The sequence below is a fragment of the Myxocyprinus asiaticus genome, chromosome 28 (genome assembly GCF_019703515.2).
Source record: "Myxocyprinus asiaticus isolate MX2 ecotype Aquarium Trade chromosome 28, UBuf_Myxa_2, whole genome shotgun sequence".
Taxonomy (NCBI): Eukaryota; Metazoa; Chordata; class Actinopteri; order Cypriniformes; family Catostomidae; genus Myxocyprinus; species Myxocyprinus asiaticus.
This window is the reverse complement of record NC_059371.1, coordinates 19,022,551-19,045,381: the sequence shown is the minus strand read 5'-3', so window position 1 is coordinate 19,045,381 and position 22,831 is coordinate 19,022,551. Positions and strand designations below refer to the sequence as shown.

Below are 22,831 nucleotides of genomic sequence, written 5' to 3'. Positions count from 1 at the left end.
TTAAAAGGAAATGTATAGTAGAAAGAGCTTTTATAATACTCTGGACACTCTGAAAGCACATACACATGAATGCATGCTCAACATAACACAATATAGCTCTCACTCTTTTGGGCACTTTCTTGCTGATATGCACCATCAGTGAGCACACTTGATGGTACGATACAGCATTATGAAGATATTTTTTAATTTGAGTGCCTGGAATAGATTGCTGAAGTGCTTGTAAAAGTTCTTATAAGGTTTCCATCGATTCGCTCACTGCTCAACATTGAGGAGGCAAAACACGACACGCATTATTGCGGCTGGCCTCATATAATCAGTCAGCCTAATCTAATCACAGCTTTCATCCAGCGTGGCTCTGCTCAAGAGAGAGAACCTCCATTTCTCAGTGTTTGTTTTTGACAGAGAGTGTTTGCAGATTAATTATTAATGTTGTCTTTTACAAGATCATTGCATGTTCTTACGGGATTTCTTTTGGGTTGAATGAGGAAGAATTGAAAGGTTCAGTGTACAAAATGAGTTTCAGAAAGTGAAACCTTTCTGATGCTGTTGTAGTGGAGATGTCCTCCAGAGAATTAGTTGTGTGGGCATTTATTATGTAGTGATACCTCTACTATATATTTTAAGGGAGTCATTTACAATCAATATAGTATTTGTGCAAAAGAGATATTAGGGGACAATTTACAGTATGTCCTTGACAAATTAAAGGAATATTTCAGGTTCAATACAAGTTTAGCTCAATCGTCAGCATTTGTGAAATAATGTTGATTACAACAGAAAATTATTTAGACTTGTTTATTTAAAAAAAATAAAAAAGAAGCAAAAATCAGTCACAGTAAATTACAATGGAAGTGAATGCAGTCAGTCCTTAACCTGCTGATGTGCATGCTACATCTTTGATTTTAGGACAATACAATCATTGTAACACTTTTAATGTTTATGTCTTGTGGCTATACCTTTGAAACTGTGAGTATTTTAATTTCCCTATCTGTCACTCACTCGACGTTGTGATGTAGTGACACTAGGGGTCACTCTTGGGAGCCCGAGACACCTCTGGTCTTTGATAAAAGGCCAATGAAAATTGGCGAGTGGTATTTGCATGCCACTCCCCCGGACATACGGGTATAAAAGGAGCTGGTATGCAACCACTCATTCAGATTTTCTCTTCGGAGCCAAACGGTCATGCTCACTGAGCTGAATTCTACTGTTCATTCACCTCTGCTGGATCTGACGACGCATTTCAGAGGCTTCTCCCTCCTCTGCGCTGGTGCACTGCAGAGAATGCCCCTGGGCGCTTCGGCAGAAAAAAAGAGAGTATATTTTCTGATAGAGCCTTTTCCTCTAAAAGAGTATATTTTTCTAAAAGAGCGGCACACACGGAACGTCTTTTTAAAGACGTGTCTTTTTAAAGATGCCTTTCCGATTGTGTGTTATTCCTGGTTGCGGTCGTTATCTCTCAACTTCGGATGGTCATGATCGATGTCTTTCGTGTCTGGGCGCAACCCACACGGAGGCAGCGTTTGTGGATGGTTCATGTTCTCATTGCGAGAACATGACCATGGCAACGTTGCGGTCGCGGCTTTTGTAAGAAAGCAAGCCACCCCAGTGGCTCCCCGCCTCGGGCCTTCTACCTATGGGTATGAGGCCAGCGCAGCTAGCACTGGGGGCGATTTGGGGACCCCAATGGGATCGCCTCCGCCGGGTATCCCCCCGCGGACCTCCCATTCCCCAGCATGCTTGTCTGCCCCAGTCGGGCTTCCGGATGAGTTCGCCGAGTCTCATGGCGAGTCTGGCTTCTTGTTCGGAGCACGCGAAAATGATGAGCTCTCGAGCGCAGCATCAGAGAGTGGGCTTGTCCAGTCGGACGCAGAAGCTTCAGCTGGGCTCCCCCCCTTGGGGATGATTGCAAAGTTACAGGCTGATGCCGAAATGACAGATATGCTTTCCCGGGTGGCCGCGAGCGTCGGGTTAGAGTGGAACCCTCCGCTCTCCCCTGAACCCTCATGGCTTGATGATTGGTTCCTGGGCTCGCGGCGCCGCTCAAAGCAGCCACGCCCCGCTCTAGTGCCTTTCTTCCCGGAAGTGCAAGAGGAGCTGACGAAATCATGGGAGGCACCTTTTACTGCCCGGCCCCGATTCCGCAGTTCCCCCGCTCTCACTACCCTCAATGGTGGGGCGGCCAGGGGCTATACGGCGATTCCCCTGGTGGATAAGGCGCTCGCGGTGCACCTATGCTCGCAGAGCGCCGCCACCTGGCGTGGATGCCCTAAGCTCCAGTCCAAGCCCTGTAGGCTCACGTCGTCCCTGACGGCTAAAGCCTACAGCGCTGCTGGACAAGCCGTCTCTGCCCTGCACGCCATGGCTCTCCTGCAGGTCCATCAAGCCAAGGCGTTGAAAGAACTGCACAAGGGAAGTTCCGCCCCAGATTTGATGCAGGAACTGCGCTCGGCAACCGACCTCGCTCTCTGAGCGACAAAGGTCACGGCGCGGTCTCTCGGGCGGACGATGGCCACATTAGTTGTCCAGGAGCACCACCTTTGGCTCAACCTGGTCAAGATGGTTGAGGCCAACAAGACACGGTTTCTTGCTGCCACCATTTTCCAGGCTGGCCTATTCGGCGACACCATCGAGGACTTTGCCCAGCAGTTCTCGGCAGTGAAGCAGCAGACAGAGGCTATCCGGCACATCCTACCCCGGCGCGGCTCAAGATCCCACACCCCGTCTGATAGTCGCCACAGGCATCCCCCTGCGGTGACTGCATCGGCTCTGCCGCAGCCCGCCCCTTCGGCCCAGCCCCGGCATGGAGCCCACTGCAGGAAGCAGACGCCACCCGTCTCACAGTTGGCGCCTAAGAACCCACGGAGGACGTCAAAGTGCCCCTGAGACGGGCGATCCAAGGACGAAGGAACCCACTTACCTGGAGCTGGTAAGTAGACCACTCCATACCCCAGTGGAGGGCCGGGTGGAAAATATTTTGTTGCCTTTTTGTTTGATTTCGCCGCATGCCCAAGTGGCTGCGGTACCCAACAGTTTAGCAAAAGAGTGGTTTCCTTCCTCCCTCGGTCACCTACCCAGTGTGCACGGTCATCATCACGACTACCGTCCACGGGTTTTTCCTTGCAGGATTGGCGCTCCAGCGGTGGTCTTTCCGCCCCTGAGCGCCCAGCTGTGGCACACAGCCGCCCCCGATGTGGCAGTCTCCACGGGTTACGAGGACAGTCCTCCCTTTCGGCCTGTCCCTGTCTCCTCGCGTCTTCACGAAGGTCGCAGAGGCTGCCCTTGCCCCGTTAAGGGAGGTGGGCATTCGCATTCTCAACTATCTCGACGACTGGCTAATCCTAGCTCACTCTCGAGACATGTTGTGCGCACACAGGGACTTGGTGCTCTCACACCTCAGCCGACTAGGTCAACTGGGAAAAGAGCAAGCTCAGAGCATCTCTTTTCTCGGTTTGGAGCTGGACTCAGTCTCTTTGACGGCGCGCCTAACGAACGAGTGTGCCCAGTCGGTGCTGGCCTGTTTGAAGGCATTCAAACAGAAAACAGCGGTTCCACTGAAACTTTTTCAGAGGCTCCTGGGGCATATGGTATCCTCGGCGGTAGCCACCCCACTCGGGTTGATGCATATGAGACCGCTTCAGCACTAGCTTCAGACTCGAGTCCCAAGATGGGCATGCACCACGGGACACATCATGCGGTCATCACGCCGGTCTGTCACTATCTTTTCAGCCCTTGGACCGACCTCTCGTTTCTACGGGCAGGTGTTCCCCTAGAACTGGTCTCCAGGCACGTCGTGGTCACGACGGACGCCTCCAAAATGGGCTGGGGCGCTGTTTGCAACGGGCACGCAGCCGCCGGCTTGTGGATGGGCCCGTGACTGCATTGGCAGATCAACTGCCTGGAGTTGTTGGCAATTCTGCTCGCCCTGCGGAGGTTTCGGCCGTTGATCCAGGGCAAGCCCTTGTTAGTTCAGACAGACAACATGGCAATGGTAGCATATGTCAACTGCCAAGGCGGTCTGCACTCTCATTGTATGTCACAACTCGCCCGCCGTCTCCTCCTCTGGAGTCAGCAGAACTTCAAGTCGCTGCGAGCCACTCACATCCCGGGCAGCCTCAACACTACAGCGGACGCGCTGTCACGACAGGTTACCCTCAGGGGAGAGTGGAGTCTCCACCCTCATGTGGTCCAGCTGATTTGGAGTCGATTCGGACAGGCACTGGTGCACCTGTTCGCCTCCCAAGAATCCTACCCACTGCCCGCTCTGGTACGCCCTGACCGAGGCCCCCCTCGGCATAAACGCACTGGCACACAGCTGGCCCCCTGGCATGCGCAAACGTGCGTTTCCCCCAGTGAGCCTACTTGCACAGACCCTGTGCATGGTCAGGGAGGACGGGGAGTAGGTCGTCCTGGTAGCACCCTACTGGCCCACCCAGGCTCCTCGCGAAGGACCTTCTTTCTCAGGGACGGGGCACCATCTGGCACCCGCGACCAGACCTCTGGAATCTCCAGGTCTGGCCCCTGGACAGGATGCGGAAGACCTAAGCAGTCTGCCACCTGCGGTGGTAGACACGATCACTCAGGCTAGGGCCCCCTCTACGAGGTGCCTGCATGCCTTTTAAATGGCGTCTGTTCGCTAAGTGGTGTTCTTCCCGATGGGAAGACCCCCAGAGATGCGCACTCGGATCAGTGCTTTCCTTCCTGCAGGAGAGGTTGAAAGGGAGGCTGTCCCCTTCCACCTTGAAGGTGTACGTTGCTGCCATAGCAGCACACCACGACACAGTCGACGGTAAGTCCTTAGGGAAGCACGACCTGATCATCAGGTTCCTAAGAGGCACCAGGAAGCTGAAGCCCTCCAGACCAAGCCTCGTTCCCCCATGGGACCTCTCTGTAGTTCTTCAGGGCCTACAGAGAGCCTCCTTTGAGCCTTTGCAGTCAGCTGAGCTTAAGGCACTCTCCTTGAAGACTGCCCTCCTGACTGTGTTCACTTCCATCAAGAGGGTAGGAGACCTGCAAGCGTTCTCTGTCAGTAAAACGTGCCTGGAGTTCGGTCCGGGCTACTCTCACGTGATCCTGAGACCCCGACCGGGCTATATGCCCAAGGTTTCCACGACCCCTTTTAGGGACCAGGTGGTGAACCTGCAAGCGCTGCCCCTGGAGGAGGCAGACCCAGCCCTGTCATTGCTGTGTCTGGTGCATGCTTTACGCATCTATTTGGATCGCACGCAGAGCTTTAGGATCTCTGAGCAGCTATTTGTCTGCTTTGGTGCACAGTGGAAAGGAAACGCTGTCTCCAAGCAGAGGATCGCCCACTGGCTCATTGACGCCATAACTATGGCATATTACGCCCAGGACATGCCACCCCCGGTAGGGCTATGAGCCCATTCTACCAGGGGTGTAGCGGCCTCCTGGGCCCTGGCCAGGGGTGCCTCTCTAACAGACATTTGCAGAGCAGCAGGCTGGGCAACACCCAACACCTTTGCAAGGTTCTACAACCTCCGAGTGGAACCGGTTTCGTCCCAGGTAGTGGCACGCAATACAAGCGGATAAGCCCGGGATAGCCGGCCGGGTGTATCGCTTGCATGTAGCGCCTTCCACCTACTTTTGAGCTATAGACGTGCGCCATTAATTCCCAGTAGTGTTCACAAACTTTGTTCCCTGGTTGACTTCCTCCGAGCCCTGTGGCAGTCGAGTTTTCGGAGAGACTCGCTGCTGGCCCAGTACACGTGCTAACTAAGAATCCTGTTCTGGGATAGGTGCTCCGCATGTTTCGGTGCCCTGTAAGGCTAACCCCATGCGATGTATATCTTCCGCTAATTCATTTCCCTGTTGGCAAACTGCATCTTCCTTGAGCAGAGCCCCTCTGCCTCAGTCTCCATGTTTGTAGTAACTCCTCCCCCATTGGGTAGGATCTACCTTGAAGACTCTCCACATGGTTGGAAAGACCATGTGACGTATTCTTCCACTTAAATATGCCCCCGTCTCTTTGGGCGAGGTGTGGTCTCTGCGATGTCTTCCAATTGGGAGGGACACCCCCCCGACTAGAACTGGCGGCCCAGTCAGATAATCCTCCTTCTTTTTTAGGGAGTGGAAAAAGAGAAGGGGAAACGAGGCCACGACTGGGTTAGCCTGTCTCTGTCTTTTGGGTAGTCGACTTGTCCCCAAAGGGCCGTTCAACACTCATAACTATGTTGGGGGAGGTTACGTGTCGACCTGGTGTGCTGGCTATGAGGCACACAGTAGTCTGCCCACCACACACTGCCAGTTCACGTAACACAGTTCAGCCAGTTGTGGCGTTTCATATAGTTACCCTTAGTGTCACTACATTGACACAACGTCGAGTGAGTGACAGATAGGGAACGTCATGGTTACTTGTGTAACCTCCGTTCCCTGATGGAGGGAACGAGACGTTGTGTCCCTCCTGCCACAACGCTGAACTACCCGCTGAAACGGCCGGACCTTATATCGGCTCCTCAGCATAAAACCTGAATGAGTGGTTGCATACCAGCTCCTTTTATACCCGTATGTCCGGGGGAGCAAATACCACTCACCAATTTTCATTGGCCTTTTATCAAAGATCAGAGGTGTCTCGGGCTCCCAAGAGTGACCCCTAGTGTCACTACATCGACACAACATCTCGTTCCCTCCATCAGGGACTGGAGGTTACACATGTAACCATGACAGTTTATGGATTGGCCACATTCACTTCTATTGCAGGTGCCTTACTGTAACCATGATTTTTGCTGCTTTTTTAACCTAAAAGCTCTCTCTATATGACAGGTGGTTGGAAGGGAGGGGTTGAAAAATAAGAGGGTTTGGTGACTTGGAAAGTCGTTTCAGAGGCAGAGCATGTTTTACTTTTTGATGAAAGATTACAACAAACATTTTTCTTAAGAAAACAGTTTTGTTGTTTTGTTTTTTGGAATAACGTGCATAGATAAATTGTGTAAATACAGCAAATAGGTTGAATTTTGATTTAATATTTCATGACTTTAAAGATGTACATACTGCTTTCAGGCCTGAATGTGGAAAGTTGTACATAGTTTAAAGATAAGTTAACTTTTCTCTCCTGTCTGGTGAGGTATAATCCCTAGCATATTTTCTCCTCGTTGTTCTCCTTCCTTGCTCCTCTTCTTGCTCCTATTTCTCTCTCCCCCTCTTTCTTCTGAAGTGTGTGTATATGATATGGTTCTCTCTCTCTCCTGCAGATGGAGGTAGTGAGCACATTCAAGAGAAGTGGTTCGTTTCAGGGTGCAGTGAGACGTCGCTCATCCGTGCTCAGCCAGCTCCATGACGTAACCAATATTTCTACCCCCACTCATGTAGTTCTCTCCACTGCCAATGCAAGCGCCGCTCCCGGGAGTGAGTTCCCCTGCTTTCCCTACCTGTGTCAGACACAACGCTCATGTCACACTCACTCAAAAACACACACTCATTTCAGAAACAGTACAACAGCTTTTATGAGTTCTGCCATACAATTGACAGCAAACATACACATACACAAACACAAACTTAGCTTGCTAAATGGGGACATACAATAGACTTCTTTTGCCTTCCTGAAAGAAATAGCTTTGTTGGTCACCAACAAATGTTGTGTTTGGTTGCTGGTTAACAGAATGGGATGCTTCTTGACTAGGTCAACCAGCTTCACCAAAAAAGCCATGCTGGTCGACCAGCTTTGTTTTGCCGGTGAACAAGATGGCTATGCTGAATTCATGCTGCTTTATACTGGTCTTCACAGCAGGGTAGTTTAAATATATACAGTATATGTTGCTGATTCTTAAGATAAGGGACAAAATATAAATGTTTTAAATGTTAGTTTTTATACTAAAATAATTTGAAATGGATATATTTGTAGAAAAAGGTCTCAGCTAACGAATCATGTAAGGGAACAGGTTTTTATAAAAAAAAAAAAAAAATCTGAAAATTGAAATTTATTCACTTTATAACTTACATCTTAATGTCATCAACTCCGTCAGACACACTAAAAAGCATGCTATTTTAATTTGATCCATACAACAAGAGTGTAAAGTCTTTATCTAATAATAGTGATCATTAAAGGAGTTAAGTGATAAAATACATTCTACACATTTTTTTCTGTTTTCACACTATTCTGTAAATTCTGACAGAGTTGACAAAATTGAGTATTTTTCCATCTTGACCATGTGTTGTACACTGGAGCCATTTTTTTATTTTTTTTTGGTTTGTTTGTTTCCTCAGTTAAAGCTTCCTCAATAACCTGACACTAAAATGCCAAAAATGATCCCACAATTCTAAGAGAAATTATCATAATGGGAATGACGGTGCTGACATGTTGAAGCTGTGACCGCAGATATTTAAACATTATTTGTTTGTTTAAAATATGAAACAATTTAAAACTTACCTGACCACATGTCCTACTGTTTCATCCACCATGAGCAGGAAGTGGGGTACTCAGAGTTACAGCCGACCATGACATTGCCTGATTTATTCAGGAGTTGACGCAAAGTGAGGACGCAACTTTGATCAGCAGTTTGTTATGGAAAATATAACTGAAAGTTGTTTGATATCTAAAGATCCCTAACTTTCATTTGATATCTATATTTATGAATTTGTTGCATTTTTAAACACTTTGTTTGGCAGTTTAACATTGTGACCTCTGAGGACAGGTTCAGTTATAGAGCTTGAATTAAAAAAAAAAAAAAATATATATATATATATATATATATATATATATATATATATATATATATATATATATATATATATATATATATTTAATGAAATTATTTACAATTATAAATAATAACACATTTCCTTTAGATTTAACTTTTTCTGTATTTCTATTATCATGAATTTCTTGATTTTTAACATAAAGGGGACATTTGTATGTAGGACACTATTTGTCCCTTATCTCAAAAATAAGTGGTATATAATATATTATTCTAAAAATGCAAAATAATACATATTTTTAGAATTTTCAGAAAACAGCATTTGCTTTATTATGAATTGTTTTTTCCAACTGAGGATGTCCCCAAAGGTTTGACGGACTTAGCTCATTTTTAGGGACAGTTTTGTCCCCAAACTATAGCTACATACACACACACATATTCACTCAAAGCAACATACATCTCGAAGCATTCCACCTCACACATAGCAGCACATGAAAAAAAAAAACACTCCACCATGTTTGCAGTGTTACTTTCTATCTTTTGTTCTTTGTTTGAAACCTTCTCTGTTGTCGTCTCTCTGTGATTGAGTGGCTCTTTGCAAGATGGCCTGTCTGGCTTTGACTGATTCTGTATGGACCGCTGTTTGTGTGTCCCCCCGAGTCCCTTCTCTCGATCTCTGTGTGCTGTCTTGCTGTGTCGGGCCTTTTCTCTTGCTGTAGGGTTCTTCATTGTTGCCCGATGGTGTTGGTTTTGTTTTCAAATCCCTCTTTCTCGATAAGCCATTCTCTCTCTTATCTCCGTCCTAAACTGAACAGATTAACTTCAGCTATCTGAACTGTGTGTCAGAAGCACAGTAACAATGTGGAATATATAGTAGGAAATGGCCATTTTGGTCTCAAAATCATCCAATGGGATTTACTTGTCTTTAAAGGTGAAGTGTGTCATTTATGTGCCTCTATGGCAGGACCAAACGGAATAGCAAAAATAATGACTGTTTTCCAAACACTCTCCCTTCTTCCATTGGTTGGACAAACGGATTGTTCTGCCCCAAATTCATGTCATTAATTGAACCACTTGCTGTGCCAAGCTGGTCGGGATACTCAGAAAAGCAGAGCAATGTCTTGTTATTGCCACAGTGTTTACACTTTTCAGGGAAATTGACCTACAAAGCATACTTATAGTTATCTATGCATATTAAGTTGGGATAGGAGAGTATTTTTACATCGCAAAAATTACACACTTCACCTTTAAAGTATATACTTAAAGATTTGTCAAATTCACCATCACCAAAATCACTAAATGTCATTCCAAAAATTGTACCTGTTTACTGAGATGTAAAAGGTTATTGCTCCTATATTGAACCTGTTGTGTGGTACAGGTAGAATTTAGTCATGTACTGAGAGAATACAGAGAGACCATGGCACTCACTTATTTTCCGAAAGGCTTCTGTTGTCAAGGGTGGTTTTCTAAAAAGCCACAAAGCAACTGGCTTTACAGTAATAAGAGGTTCCCAATGTAGAGCACTATTATGGCATCTTAGCCTGTACAGGGGTAAACCTTCGAGTATAAGCCCTATATGGTTCTTCTCTCTGTCTCTCTCTCTTTCATTCCTCTCTCTCCCTCTATTCCTTTATTCCAGATTATGTATCTTGCATTTATCCATTGTGAGACTGTGTGAAAGCATCTTCTGATGTGTCTGTGCTACTGACTGTGTCTCCCTTCCACAGATCTTCACAGTCTCTATTCACCATCATGGCTTAAATCTCTTTTATCCCTGTCCTTTTCTCTCCTCTGTAGGCATCTGTTCTCTTTCAAACTCGAACTTACAATCTTGTTTTTTTTTTTTCTTCAATTAAACATATGCTAAACATAGAAATTTCTAGATATAATACTTTAAAGGAATGTTCCAGGTTCAAAACAAGCTCAGTTGACAGCATCTGTGTACAAATATTGCGTTTACAGTAATGCAATTACAGTGGAACAGATGCCGTCAAAAGCTCTAACGCCATATACTTAACATGCACTATGTGTTTCTAGCAAAGCGTGATTTGTCTGTCCATACTGAAAGTGAAAATGCTGTGCATCATGGCGCACGAACAGCCAATCAGAACGTATTTAATGTTTAATATACAGTTATGTGGAGTGGGATTGTCGACCAATGAGATTTAATGGTCTATTCAGGTCATAGCCACATAAACAGATTGTCCTGTTGCTGGACACAATGTAACTTGTATTGAACCCAGAATATTCCTTTACAAAACTGATAGTGCTTTGATAGAAGTTTTTAAAAACTTATACTTATGTTTTGTTTTTCCGGGTATAGCTGCTGCTTCAATGCTTATAGATTTTTTTACAGCTTTTTTCCATCTTTGTCGTATTTTTTTATTTCAGGATAGAAATGATAGGATTATGACACTCGCACATCATTTTCCTTTGTGGATGACTGTTTTATGTCCTGCTTCATGTGTATCTGTGCATTTGTCATCACATTTATTGACTGTGTGTGGATGTGTGTGCTTATGTGTATGAAATGTCTAACTCTCACTCTAGTCTCTCATCAACTCTATTCATCTCTTCATTTTTGTTGTTCTTCTCACTACTTTTCTTTCACTTTTACTTTTTAAATGTTAACTTTAAACATTTAGGTTTAAACACCATACTGTGATCCTCACATTAGAAATTAGACTGCAAAACGTTTTTCTTACACCTTGGTTTATACGGCACTTTGATTATTTTAGTATGTTAATTTTTTTTATATTAGTTAATATTTAGTAAATAGTGAATATTGATCAGGTATCTTTCAGAGCTTGAAAATCATTTCATACCAGGGAAGTAAAATTTAGGGGGAAAGAAACACTCATATTTAGATCACAGTTCTCCAAAAACATGCCATTTTTACTTTGCAGCTGTCTCACACACAAATGTTTGTTTAAATATATTTTACAGATCCTCAGATCAAGTTTGTTTTCATTTTAGGTTTTGTAAGATGGGTTCACATTCTAAGCCAGAGGTTGACAAGAGGCACAGTGCTGCCACTGATAGATATTCATGTTTATCTCCTGTCTGTTAGCTCACTCATGTGCTCAAACATTTGCCTTGTACGGTAATGGTTCACTGCGCAACACAGATGCTCACAATCAGAAAGCGAGTTTGTGGAAAATATGTTCTCCTAGTGGGAAGGTCCAAGTGAGGGTAATTTATTAGAGCTTTCCTAATCCCTGAAGCTTTGATGACTACCATCTGATAACACAAATTATATTCATAGTCTGTGTCACTGTGTGAATTCTGCCATCAGATAGTGGAGATACAGTACTATACAGTTCATTGCTAAAGGATTCAGACCCTTAACCAACAAACCCATTTTACTGAATTATAGACCCTACAATGAAATTTCGTTTAGTGATACATTTTATTTATTTAAATACACCGGCGGCCAAAAGTTTGGAATAATGTACAGATTTTGCTATTTTTACTTTAATTCACCAAAGTGGCATTCAATTGATCACAAAATACAGTCAGAACATTACTGATGTAAAAAACAGCACCATCACTATTTGAAAAAAGTCATTTTTGACCAAATCTAGACAGGCCCCATTTCCAGCAGCCATCACTCCAATCATGCTAAATTGCTAATTTGGTACTAGAAAATCACTTGCCATTATATCAAACACAGTTGAAAGCTATTTGGTTTATTTTATGAAGCTTAACATTGTCTTTGTGTTTGTTTTTGAGTTGCCACAGTATGCAATAGACTGGCATGTCTTAAGATCAATATTAGGTCAAAAATGGCAAAAAAGAAACAGCTTTCTCTAGAAACTCAGTCAATCATTGTTTTGAGGAATGAAGGATATACAATGCTTGAAATTGCCAAAAAAACTGAAGATTTCATATAAAGGTGTACACCACAGTCTTCAAAGACAAAGGACAACTGGCTCTAACAAGGACAGAAAGAGATGTGGAAGGCCAGATGTACAACTAAACAAGAGGATAAGTACATCAGAGTCTCTAGTTTGAGAAATAGATACCTCACATGTCCTCAGCTGACAGCATCATTGAATTCTATCCGCTCAACACCAGTTTCATGTACATCAGTAAAGAGAAGACTCAGGGGTGCAGGCCTTATGGGAAGAATTGCAAAGAAAAAGCCACTTTTGAAACAGAAAAATAAAAAGAAAAGGTTAGAGTGGGCAAAGAAACACAGACATTGGACAATAGATAATTGGAAAAGAGTGTTCTGGATCTTAACCCCATTGAGCTTTTGTGGGATCAGCTAGACTGTAAGGTGCGCGAGAAGTGCCCGACAAGACAGCCACATCTATGGTAAATGCTACAGGAAGCGTGGAGTGAAACGTCACCTGAGTATCTGGACAAACTGACAGCTAGAATGCCAAGGATCTGCAGAGCTGTCATTGCTGCACGTGGAGGATGTTTTGATGAGAACTCTTTGAAGTAGTTTAAGAAGTTCAGATTTTTTTTTTTCAAATTGTAATAGTAATTTTTTACGTTATTAATGTCCTGACTATAAATTGTGATCAGTTGAATGCCACTTTGGTGAATCAAAGTACCAATTTCTTTCCATAAGAGCAAAATTTGTACATTATTCCAAACTTTTGGCCGTGAGTGTATATATAATATTTAATACATACATACATGCATACATACATATATATATATATATATATATATATATATATATATATGTTTATAACTAATAGCTTTAAAAGTTTCTGTTTACACAAATTAAATTAAATAGCCCTTATGAGGACTCAGTTGCCTTCCAATTGAATCATTAAAACAATTTGACTCACTCAAAATGTGTTGTTAAACCCCCACAGTTAAAGCTTCATTATTCAAGGTGAATCTGAAGGAGAGCCTTGAAAATAAAGGCTAAAGAGTCTTCCAAAGAAATTAAGAGATAAAACAAATTCATTAATTAGGAAAAAGATACAAAACAACTTGTCAGTGTTTGGAAGGTCCTGTTGTGCACTCTAGGTTTAAAGCTCAAATGTGTAACTTTTTTTTGTGTAAAAATACTTTCTCCTATCCCAGCTTAATATGCAGAGACAACTATAAGTAAGCCATTCATAATTTTCTTGAAAACTGTAAACACTGTGTCTCTGTGGCACTATGAAAATTCCTCTGTTTGTTTTGAGCCACCCCTCTCATGAGACACAACAACAGTAACTCGACCAATGGTGTGAGTTCAGGGCGGGACTACCTGACAGGGGCTTATTCAGTAAGCAAAACAATGTTTCTTTTTGCAATTCTGGTTTGGTGCCTCTAATGGTACAAAAATTACATACTTCAGCGTTAGTTATAAGAAACAACCACTAAGAAAAGGAACAAAATTTGCAATACATTCAACATCACTTTGAAGGAGCTATTGAATTCAGAAGATTTAAAACTTAGTAAAGGCATTTCAGTTGATCATATCAAGTTCTCTGGCTTGTATAGTAGGGTGGCACAAAAGAAACAATAGAAAGTATGTATGGAGTATACAGTATATATATATATACGTATATATATATATATATATATATATATATATATATATATATATATATATATATATATATATGTATGTATTAAATATTATATATACACTCGCGGCCAGAAGTTTGGAATAATGTACAAATTTTGCTCTTATGGAAAGAAATTATATATATATATATATATATATATATATATATATATATATATATATATATATATATATATATATATATGTTATAGTAGCAAACGTATGTGCAAACATTTTTTTAAGTTTCAGCGTGTGGTATAAAAATAACGCTGTCCACACTTAAAAAACACCACACAATGTAGCATGACAGTAGTAGCTTCATAATGTGGGGCTGCTGTTTAAATTTTATAATTAAATACAATTATTAATTTTCAGTTTATTGCTATAATTTAAAATGCAACAGAACAAAATTCCAGTGTAGGATTTGTAATTTGACAAATTGAGAGAATTAGTTCAGAGTCTAGATACTTTTGAAAGATACTTTATTATATAATACATTTACAGTCATTTACATTTACACTTTTTTTTACAAGCAAACAAATTAAAGACATACAGTAAAGACATTTAGATATATTGAGAATTCACTACATTATTTGACAAGCTTCATTATTTGCCCTTTATCGTGAGTGAAAATTGGTCAGTGTCTTTTCCATTGGATGCAGAGCACTGATTGCTCTTAAAGGGATAGTTCATAAAAAAAATTAAATTCTGTCATAATTTTCTCACCCTCATGTTGTTACAAACCTGTTTGAATTTATTTTTTCTGCAGAACACAAAAGGAGATATTTGACAGTCACCATTTACTTTCACTGTATGGAGAGAAAAAAAAAATAATAGAAGTAAATGGTGACTGATAATAACCATATTTTTTGCTCCATGGAAATAAGTCATATACAGTACTGTGCAAAGGTTTTAGTCACTTGTGAAAAATGTTGCATAGTGAGGATGTCTTCAAAAATAATGCCATAAATAGTTTTTATTTATCACTTAATGTCATACAAAGTCCAGTAAACATTAGGGATGGGCACAAGTACTCGAGTACTCGGGTACTCAGACATGGCAGCAACGATCGATCATGAAAACGATGATCGATAGTGATCATGCATGATGTGACTTTTCACTCAATTCCAAATCCAGTGACAGTTACCTGACAACTAAACACAAACGTGTCAAAGAAGAAGCTTATTTTTAATTTTGAGATTGATTACATTATGGTTTTGAGGGGTACATTGATTATCAGAGACGTCTCATAGCAACCAAACTGATATACGACGCTGCAATGCTATCGTTACGATAATCAAAAGAGAGTGTAATTAACCGTGTTTTGAACACCTGCCTCTGCAAAACGTTTGCTAAACACATTATATGAACATTTAATGTAAGAACTTTGACTCGTTAATGGACATTATTTAATAAAAGTGAATGTTTGTCACTGACTTTAAACCTCCCTGCCCTGGGTGGCGTCATGTTTGCGTGATGTAACGCACACCTGCATCTCGATGAAATGAATGAAGATTTCCACATGAGTTTCCAAGTTAGATATCCGATATAAAGTGTCATTCCGTTGCACTTTCCCCAGTTGAAAGGTGGAAATTCCGACTCTCCGAGTTGAATGGAATTCTTCATGAATCACAGCAACAACAATACGGAGCATCGAGGCTTTCCTCACAAGAGCGAACACTTGGACGCACACACACACACACACTTAGACACGCACATACACACACATACGGAAGTATGGCAGTGGACTCAATGCGCTGAAGCAGCACATATACAGCAGGCGAGTGTTTCAAACACTTTGACAGAGCGCAGCTAAATGGATCAGAATGCAGCGTCTTCAAAACTGAACTTCAGCTTAACACGCATATTAAAAACGCGATGGTTATGGCATCTACTGATAAGCCAAAAGCGATTTGAAAATAGATGGTTCAGACAGTCACTAAAAAAACTGGTGCGCGCTTACAAAGATTACTACGGTAACCTGAAGGAAGAACAGACAGACACATTGTGCACATTCTTTCTAAGCTGGGCAGTGAATCTTCAAATAATGACAAAATATGATGCATTATATTTTGATTATGCAATCTTTTGTACATTTTGTAACATTTTATTTTATAACAGCCTATAATGATGAATAGACAATACACTGGAACAACAAGACACAATGCAGCAGCCATAGATGTTTGTCAGACAAGTTATTATACATACAGTTATGAGCATGTAATCGCCCCTCGAGTACTAGTCAAGTAGACAAAATTACCAAAATGCCCATCCCTAGTAAACATTAAAAAGCTAAATCAATATTCTGTGTGACCACCTTAAATCAGCCCCAATTCTCCTAGGTCACCTGGACACAGTTTTTCTTGGTTGTTGGCAGATAGGATGTTCCAAGCTTCTTGGAGAATTCGCCACAGTTCTTCTATCTATTTAGGCTGTCTCAATTGCTTCTGTCTCTTTATGTAATCTCAGACTGACTCGATGTTCAGTGGGGGGGCACTGTGGGGGCAATGCCATCTCTTGCAGGGCTCCCTGTTCTTCTATTCTAATCTTTTCTGTTTGCAAAAGCAATATTTGGGAGTCTAAAATGTATTTTTCCTATTGACACACTAAAGCTGAAGATATAAATAACCATCTTAAGGCAAATGATTTTGTGAAACATCTTAAGTGCCTAAAACTTTTACACAACTGTAGGTTTGGAACAACATGAGGGTGAGTAAATGATGACAGAATTTATATTTTCGGATGAACTACCCTTTTAACGTTTTATGATTCTTTACACATAAACCACCCACAATGCAAACTTAGAAATTCAACATGATGTCATTATTTCTCAGTTTCCATCACAGTTTTGTTAACTACTTCCTCTCCTTTCCTGCATCTTATCACTGTCTGCTTCTTCCAAGTCTTTCTGTGTAGCTCTATTTTTGATTTCAGACATCTTTGGGAAATATTTGTTAAATAAAGGAGTCCTTTTTTAGTTTTGTTGTAATGATAAAGTTTTTCCATCAAGCTTTTTTCTTTTGAAGGACAACGTGGGGGAGACAGTGGATAATAATCTGGCATGTTAGCATCCAGAGCAAAGAGAAAATCAGTTCTAAAAGCACACATTTCCCAAAAGTGGGCAATATACTCGAATGTTTACCTGTTTCCATGTAAAAAAAAACAAAGAAAGAAAGAAAAAACAAAAATGAAAACAAACAACAAAAAGATTTGTCAATTCAGATTTCAAATGACATCTTTTTTTTTTAGCAACAAACAGGCTCTTTGGAAAAACAGATAAGCACTTAACTAAATGCTTGACCGTCCGTTCCTGTTTGTTTGTTTGTCTCTTGTGAATTCTTTCTTGGTCATTTTAGCTTCTTTTCCTTTGCTGGGTGAGTGCTGGAATGGGTGGAGGGGGGTCTGCACCGGCCTGTGGCCACAGCAAAGGATTGTGCTCTCAAATCTCCTTCCTTCTAAATATACACACAAGAGATGCGTGTGTATATGTGCTACAATTGCATTTGATTTACTCATACAGCATGAGTTTGACTGCTTACCGTCATGCTTTTTTAGTTTTTAGTTTGAACTTGAGTTTTATTTTCTTCTTGTAACACGAGAATGAGACAGCTACACTGGAATGAGCACAGCATGCTGTGCATTGTGCTTTCTGATTGGTTCCTGTGCTTCTTCCTCTTTTCTCTGCATTCCCAGACTGAGGCTGATTTCTACAACTATTCTTTCTCTGTCATCTGCTCTTGTCTGCTCTGCTGCATGCTGAAAGATGCTTGCACTCTTTCTCTCTCTCTCTCTCTCTCACTAAATATGCTGTTCCACACATTTCTACACATCCACAACGGTATCTGTCATCTAAACAGTAATCCAGAAAAGTATCCCTTACAGAGATTTAAAAAAAAACAAAAAAAAAAACATTTAATTTCAGGCATATGATACTGTATAATGGTGTGATCCATTTGTGCTGATAAGGTGACTTTTGCGGAAACCAGAGATGTTGTGTCCTTGTTTATTTTGCCTGCTCTGTTCTTGTCAGTGTGATAGTGCTTGTTAAGGTCTTCTGTCACATCAGTCGGTGTCATGTAATCAGTGGCTTAGTGCCAGGAAGTGAAAAGCCTCAGAGAAGCCATCATCCAACTAGATGATGTCTTTTGAAATTCTATTAGATTTCCTCTGGCAGACAATGTGATTTGAACCTAAGGAGCAAATAAGCAATAAGGTATGAGAGGCTGGGCTATATTGTGAATACAATTTTGGCTAGAGGTGGGGAGAAACAGTACAGTACAGTAAATTTCAAAGAACTGCAATATTTTACTCACAATACTGTATCGATATTCTAAAAGCAAGAATCAATATTTAGTTACATTTTCAATTCAATACTTTTGGGAAAAAGAGATTGAGCACCACTCAATCAAGCGAGAGTGTAAAAAAAACTTACTACGGTATTGGGTTATAATTGCACAAAGAACTTAAATCCAATTTAGAATAATGAGAACAGGCTGAAGGATCGTAATATATAGTTTTGAATCACAATATTATTGTATTGTGTTGCGATATTTGACCTCACTCAAAACTCTTAGAAATTTAAGTTTGATTAAATTTGATTTGATTAAATTTGGTAATGATTAATTAATTTTGATTAATTTTTATGGAATTTGATGGAATTTTGTTTTGAAATTGAAATGCATAAATCTTAAAAATAGGCTAAAATATTTTTTTTTTTAGTGCAGTACTGTATCAATATTGTAATGGCAAGAATCAGTATTTTTTTTTTACATTTTTAACTAGGGCTGTCAATCGATTAAAAATTGTAATCAAATTAATTGCATGATGTGCCGATTAATTAATGTTTTGATTTCTTACTATTTCCTCATGCGTCAGATGGATGCTTTTGGAGTGTCTCACTTTGGTTGTGTCGCATCTCAGTGGTTTTCAGCATCTCTAGTCATAAGCGCTGTTTTTAGGACACTGTGTCAAGTTAAACAGTTTGAAACTTGTTTGTTGAGTTTCCTAAATTCTGTTGTGCTTCATTTAGCTGTCTTTGAGAGCAAGAACGCATCATCTGTGAAAGGCTATGCTGCCCGATCTCGTGGGTTTGATGAGGTGCGTTGTTTAAAAAAACAATTTAACCCTTATTTTTCATATAATATATTGCACCGAATTAATACGTTAAATCGACAGCCCTATTTTTAACTTCAGTACTTTTGGAACAAAATAGATTGAGCCACAGAATTGTTAATCTCAATACACTAAATGTAAAGAAGCGTAATATTATTGTTTCGTGTAGCAATATTTTACCCTCACAATACTGTTTCGATATTCTAATGCTAAGAATAAATATTTAAAATATCATTTAAAATTGTAATATGCACTAAATAGAAAGGATCACATTATTATTGTATCTAGATTTCATAGCGACCCAGATATCAATGTAATATCATATTGCCAGGTCCCTGCTGATTCCCACCCCTAGTCACGGCTAAAGAGTGTTGTTTAGCATGTTGCACAGAAGAGTATTCACAATAGCATCTCCTTGAGTGCATTCTTGTTAGTAAAACAGAATATTAAGGAAATTCATTGTCATTGTTCCACTAGAAGATATCATCCCTGACATAACAAAACATTGCTATGCCACAGCAATAACAATCTCTGCTATACAGTAGGTGCAGCACAGTGATTTGGTGGACATGTGTCGAACAGTCAGCTTTCACAACTGTTTTATAATTTTTAAATTGTAGCCATCTTACTACTGTAAGTAATTGATCTTCAAACTATTATTATTTCCATTTCAATTAAACCATGATTATAGAATGCAAAACAGAAATAAAACTCTGTTTGCTATTCAGGGTGACACTAATAAATGCATAGATACAATTATTAGATCATTGGATATTTAACACACCTCAGCTATAGTATCTCTTCAAAGCCTATGACCTATTTTCACTCATTGGCATTAATTGACACCATTGGCTGATTACGCATGTTACCTCCATGGCTACTTTTATGATATCACGATCACATGACTAGAGTGCCATTGCTTCATTACCATACCTGAGTTGTAGCCACACCCCTGAATGCTGCTAGTACTAATGAGGCATAAGATGATGAGCACATCATCACTGCAGGCTGTGGGTGTGGGTGTGTCCTTTCTCCATTCCGCCAGCCAGAACCTCAGTCATGCATCTGTATATTCTGCATTTTTCACTCCGTCTGATGTTTTGCTTAGCACTTTGTTGCAGATTCTAACCCACTCTTTTTTTCAAATGGCAATGTGTCTATGTGTGTTTTAAGACATCTTCTTCCTGTTTCTGTCTTTCTGTTTGGATCACTGTTTCAGTTTACCACTAATGGGTCAATATACACACATGGCATATGTTTTGTATTGGTGTTTTCTGTTTTGAGGTTATGAGAATGTCCATCATAATTTTTTTGAGTGATGTTTGTGAACTGACAGCTTGGGGCCATTTCCTGCATCTTAACAATTTGGTTTTATTTTGTTTGTCATCTCTCTTTCTTTGAGAAACTCTTAAGATCTGGTTGTGCAGCTTTAGTGTAAAGCCTAAGATTCTACATATTAGAATCTAACGGATGAAAGGTGCAGTGTGTAAGTGCTATACCAGTAGCAGCATCAAATAGAATTGCAATCTGTATATTTGAGTGGCCCAACATAGTAATATTGGTTTGTAACATGGTTCAAATGGGCAAGGAGGAGGCGGGAACTGGCTGAACAGTCAAAGTAATATTTATTGAAACAAAAAGACACAAAACACAAACACACACACGGCAGCTGTGTGTGGCTCTCTCTCTCCCGAACTGCCGCATCCGACTCGGCCTTATCCCTCTCCTCGACTGATTAGCCCGAGGGCGGGTCCGGGCCGTGGTCTGCACCGCCAGCCACGCCTTCCTCTTCGTCACATTCCTCCTTCCTTTGCCTCAGGCCGGGTAGCCCCCGGCATGACATACAACCCCCCCCCCCCCCACCTTTCCGGTAGGCTTTCCCCGCATTTCGAGACCTGGGAGGGAAAAGAGGAGAGGGAAAGGGCAAGGTGGAGCGACAGTGGGAGAGAGAGAGGAGAGAGAGAAAAAAATTGCTCGCCGGTTCCCCGACACGCCGTCGCCTGGTCCTCAACCACTCCTCCACACTCTGGCGGATGACAGCCGCTCCTCCCCGGGCGGACCTGATCAAGTCCTCCGACCCCTGGCAGAAGGAAAACTCCTCCGCATACTGGCGGCCAGTAGTGAGCCCCTCCGCCCCTGGCAGCGGCTCCACTGCTCCAGGTGGCCGGCAGCGAGCCCCTCCTCCCCTCATGGACGGCGGCCGTTCCTCCGTGTCCAGGCAGCCGGCAGCAACTCCTCCGTCCCCCGGCGGAAGGCTGCGGCTGCTCCTTTGGGCAAACCGCAGTGGCGAGGACTCCATGACATCCCTCCTCCTTCCCGGGCTTCAGCACCAATGTAACATGGTTCAAATGGGCAAGTATGAGGCGGGAACTGGCTGAACAGTCACAGAAATATTTAATGAAACAAAAAGACACAAACACACACACGATAGCTGCACGGGGCTCTCTCTCTCCCGAACTGCTGCATCCAGCTCGGCCTTATCCCTCTCCTCAGCTGATTAGCCCGATTGGGGGCCAGCCATGTGGACTCACGGCCCGGCCCCGCCCTCCTCCTTATCACATGGCTCAAATAATGGAATGAGATTCACCAAACAATAGAAAATGCAAAGAGTGTCGTTAGTGGTGGCCTCAGCCATATCTCAGCTGAAAAATATCACGGGGGTCGAATTGTCACTTGGTTTACTGTTCTGAGACCCTTCCTGGGGCCCCTCCAGAATATCATATAGACATGGGGATGGGCTTTTTTCACTTTGGGTAATGTACTGAGGTCTATGTGGAGGCTTTAACATTGGGGCCCTAATATAATAGACACGGTTGGCTTTTTGGACTCACGGCACCTAACAATGGAATTTGAGGCAAATTGAGGCAAATTCTAATTTTCTTCAGCAAATGTGTCTAGTTAGTGGTGCTTGCTACAGCACCACTATTACTACTGCACTGACCATCGTTTACAGATTTTCCAATTCTTCTTACACCAAATATTTGGCTCATAACTCATACACTCATGAATGAGATGTCAAAACAACCAGCTCAAAGACGAGAGGTGTGCTTTGCTTTTGGATGCGAAACACATGCAAGAAAATCCTGTAGACTTAACATTGTAAAGGGATCAGAGTGATCATATCTCCAGATTAGAATGTCGTAGACATTTCGAGGTGGGCTAATTTGACTCGGGTAAGCAAGCAGTCTTTCAATATCTCCCTAGAAACTGGCTAAATATGCTCTAGCAACCGTATAGCAAAATCCCCCAGCCATATCTCGGCACTGGGACACTGCAGAAACATGGGGATGGACTCATTTGACCTCAGGCAGTGTATCAAGGCCCTTTGAGGGCTCCTGGAGGCCCCTAGGGGCCCAGCAATATCTCAGCACCAGAACATTATAGAAACATGGGGACAGGCTTTACCTGGGGCAGTGTACTGAGGCCCTATTTGGGAAATTGTGGTGGCAAGGTTTCTTCATCTAATTATTTTTGCAATTCACTTTGGTGTGACTATTATGCACAAATCACACACTGTACCTTTAAGTACCAAAAATGTTTTGTGTGGCTACCC

At 42.0% G+C, this 22,831-nt stretch overlaps 1 protein-coding gene across 6 annotated transcripts in view; it reads left to right on the top strand.

The window, feature by feature from the left end:
- The window catches only part of LOC127419057 (plasma membrane calcium-transporting ATPase 3), a 96,241-nt gene that overhangs the window by 68,486 nt on the left and 4,924 nt on the right, over positions 1-22,831 (top strand). For 2 of the 6 annotated variants that reach the window (XM_051660128.1, XM_051660126.1), the window contains one exon: positions 7,203-7,356. The exons of 2 other annotated variants lie outside the window; for them this stretch is intronic. In XM_051660128.1, coding sequence (XP_051516088.1) covers positions 7,203-7,356 — 154 coding nt within the window. Of the gene's footprint in view, positions 1-7,202; positions 7,357-17,859; positions 18,488-22,831 lie in introns of those variants that run through there. 2 more of the 6 variants (XM_051660127.1, XM_051660129.1) reach the window with 2 other exon arrangements.